General features: G+C 64.3%; 1 protein-coding gene across 1 annotated transcript; it reads left to right on the forward strand.

Moving 5' to 3' along the window:
* Nucleotides 1-737: 737 nt before the first annotated feature.
* On the forward strand, nucleotides 738-2980 carry PLPPR3 (phospholipid phosphatase related 3; the record flags this gene model as incomplete). The annotated part of the gene is made up of 6 exons (XM_017866498.1): nucleotides 738-941; nucleotides 1055-1196; nucleotides 1300-1495; nucleotides 1648-1705; nucleotides 1791-1964; nucleotides 2372-2980. Coding segments are annotated over 6 exons (1383 nt in total), but the record flags the coding sequence as incomplete, so codon positions are not given.
* Between the last annotated feature and the right edge of the window lie 5 nt (nucleotides 2981-2985).

Genomic DNA, 2985 nt, shown 5'->3' on the forward strand with positions numbered 1-2985 from the left:
TGGATGGATGGATGGATAATGAATGGATGGATGGATGGATGGACAGTTGGATGGATGGATGGGTAGGTGGATAGATGGGAGAGTGGGTGGGTGGGTAGATAGGTGGTTGGGTGGGTGGATGGATGGACATTTGGGTGGGGGGGTAGATGGATGGGTACCGTTGGGTGCATGGTTGGATGATGGGTGGATGGATGGATGCATGAATGAATGGCTGGGTAATGGATGGATGGATGGATGGACAGTTAGGTGGATGGATGGGTAGGTGGATACATGGGTGGGTGGGTGAGTAGATGGATGGGTACTGTTGGGTGTGTGGGTGGATGATGGATGGATGGATGGATGAATGAGTGGCTGGGTAATGAATGGATGAATGGATGGACAGCTGGGTGGGTGGATAAATGGATGGGTACCGTCGGGTGCGTGGGTGGAGGATGGGGGAATGGATGATGGGTGGGTAGGTAGATGAATAGATGGATGGTTCCCAGTGGGTGGATGGGTGGGTGATGGGTCAGTGAGTGGGTGGATGTTGGGGGCATAGGTGTTTGGGTGGATGGGTGGGTGGGTGGGTGGCTGTGTGGTGTGTAGATGGTCGAGTTATGGATGGATGAATAATTCATGGGGGAAAGAGTGGCTGGGAGTGAGTTGGATCTGTGGGTGGGTGAATGAGACCGTGGATGGCCCTGACTTCATGGAGGACTGGACAGACGCCTCCATGCGGGAGAGCAGGGTGAACCTGGCCGGCCTTGTGCCCACAGCTTCCCATAGTGGCTTCCTCCATCGTATCCCTGTACTTCTTGGAGCTGACCGACCTCTTCAAGCCGGCCAACGTGGGCTTCCAGTGCTATGACCGCACTCTCTCCATGCCCTACGTGGAGACCAACGAGGAGCTCATCCCGCTGCTGATGCTACTCAGCTTGGCCTTCGCGGCCCCTGCTGCCTCGGTGAGCACCCACACTGGGGCCTCTGCCAGCCTGTGGGCACCATGGCTGGCAGTCTGCCTGAGCGCCCTCTCCCTGTGGGCACTGCGGCCTGAGCGCTCCCTCCTTGTTGGCAGATCATGGTGGCCGAGGGCATGTTGTACTGCCTGCAGTCCCGGCTGTGGGGCCGCGCTGGGGGGCCCGCCGGGACGGAGGGCAGCATCAACGCCGGTGGCTGCAACTTCAACTCCTTCCTGCGGCGTACCGTGCGGTTTGTGGGTGAGTTACCAGATGCGCCCCAACCCTGAGCCGAGTCCACATGCAGGGCTGGGGCTGTCCCGGGTCCCCAGCTCCGCGCCTGGCCGAGCCTTCTGCCCCGCAGGTGTCCACGTGTTTGGCCTGTGCGCCACAGCCCTGGTGACAGACGTGATCCAGCTGGCCACGGGTTACCACACTCCCTTCTTCCTCACCGTCTGCAAGCCCAACTACACTCTCCTGGGCACGTCCTGCGAGGTCAACCCCTACATCACGCAGGACATCTGCTCCGGCCACGACACCCATGCCATCCTGTCTGCACGGTGAGTTGGAGCCCCAACTCCCCTGGCTGGGAGCCCTCTTCCACCCTCGTGTTCCTTCCACCCCGTGAACATGTGGGGAAACAGAGGCACAGCGAGGCCACTGGAACTGGGGTCCCCGGGTGGGTGGGGCTCACGCTGGACGCCTCTTACAGGAAGACCTTCCCGTCGCAGCATGCCACACTGTCGGCCTTCGCTGCGGTCTACGTGTCGGTGAGTCCAGCCCCCCTCTGCCCTGCTCAGGGTCTCTTGCTGGCCCACAGGGAGCCCTCCTTGACCCCAACCCCCATGCCCCCAGATGTACTTCAACTCCGTCATCTCGGACACCACCAAGCTGCTGAAACCCATCCTGGTCTTCGCCTTTGCCATCGCCGCGGGCGTGTGCGGGCTTACGCAGATCACACAGTACCGCAGCCACCCGGTGGATGTGTATGCCGGCTTCCTCATCGGAGCAGGCATCGCTGCCTACCTGGTGAGCGGCAGGTTCTGAGGGGGGTTGGCATGGGTGCCCACGGGGTCTGAGTGGGGAGACTGGCCCAGGGGTTCTGAGGGGGGAGGCAGGCCTAGGGGGTCTGCCGGGGAAGGCTGGTGGTCTGAGGGGGGAGGCACGGGTGCCCAGGGTGTCTGAGGGGAGGCATGGGTGCCCGGGGTCTTAGGGGGAAGGCATGGGTGCTGAAGTGTCTCACCCTTGGAATGCTGGAGTCAGAATCTCGTGGGCTCAGACCTGCCAGATATGCCGGGTCAGCGACCTTGAGGTGGGAACTGGTTCCACTGGACAAGGGCTTGCCACCCCCCTCCCCTGGCCCAAAGCCCCCCACGATTAGAGGAGAGGAACCGTCTGAGCCCCAGGCCTCACCCCCAGACCCCTCTCCCCGCCAGGCCTGCCACGCGGTGGGCAACTTCCAGGCCCCACCTGCAGAGAAGCCCGCGGCCCCGGCCCCCGCCAAGGACGCGCTGCGGGCCCTGACGCAGCGGGGCCACGACTCGGTTTATCAGCAGAACAAGTCGGTGAGCACCGACGAGCTGGGGCCCCCGGGGCGGCTGGAGGGCGCGCCCCGGCCCGTGGCCCGCGAGAAGACCTCACTGGGCAGCCTGAAGCGCGCCAGCGTGGACGTGGACCTGCTGGCCCCGCGCAGCCCCATGGCCAAGGAGAACATGGTGACCTTCAGCCACACGCTGCCCCGGGCCAGCGCGCCGTCGCTGGACGACCCCGCGCGCCGCCACATGACCATCCACGTGCCACTGGATGCCTCGCGCTCCAAGCAGCTCATCAGCGAGTGGAAGCAGAAGAGCCTGGAGGGCCGCGGCCTGGGGCTGCCCGACGACGCCAGCCCCGGGCACCTGCGCGCGCCAGCCGAGCCCATGGCGGAGGAGGAGGAAGAAGAGGAGGAGGAAGAGGAGGAGGAGGAGGAGGAAGAGGACGAGGAGGAGGGCCCGGCCCCGCCCTCGCTCTACCCCACCGTGCAGGCGCGGCCGGGGCTGGGGCCTCGGGT

This window comes from Rhinopithecus bieti, unplaced genomic scaffold (assembly GCF_001698545.2).
Source record: "Rhinopithecus bieti isolate Rb0 unplaced genomic scaffold, ASM169854v2 scaffold_70333, whole genome shotgun sequence".
Classification (NCBI taxonomy): domain Eukaryota; kingdom Metazoa; phylum Chordata; class Mammalia; order Primates; family Cercopithecidae; genus Rhinopithecus; species Rhinopithecus bieti.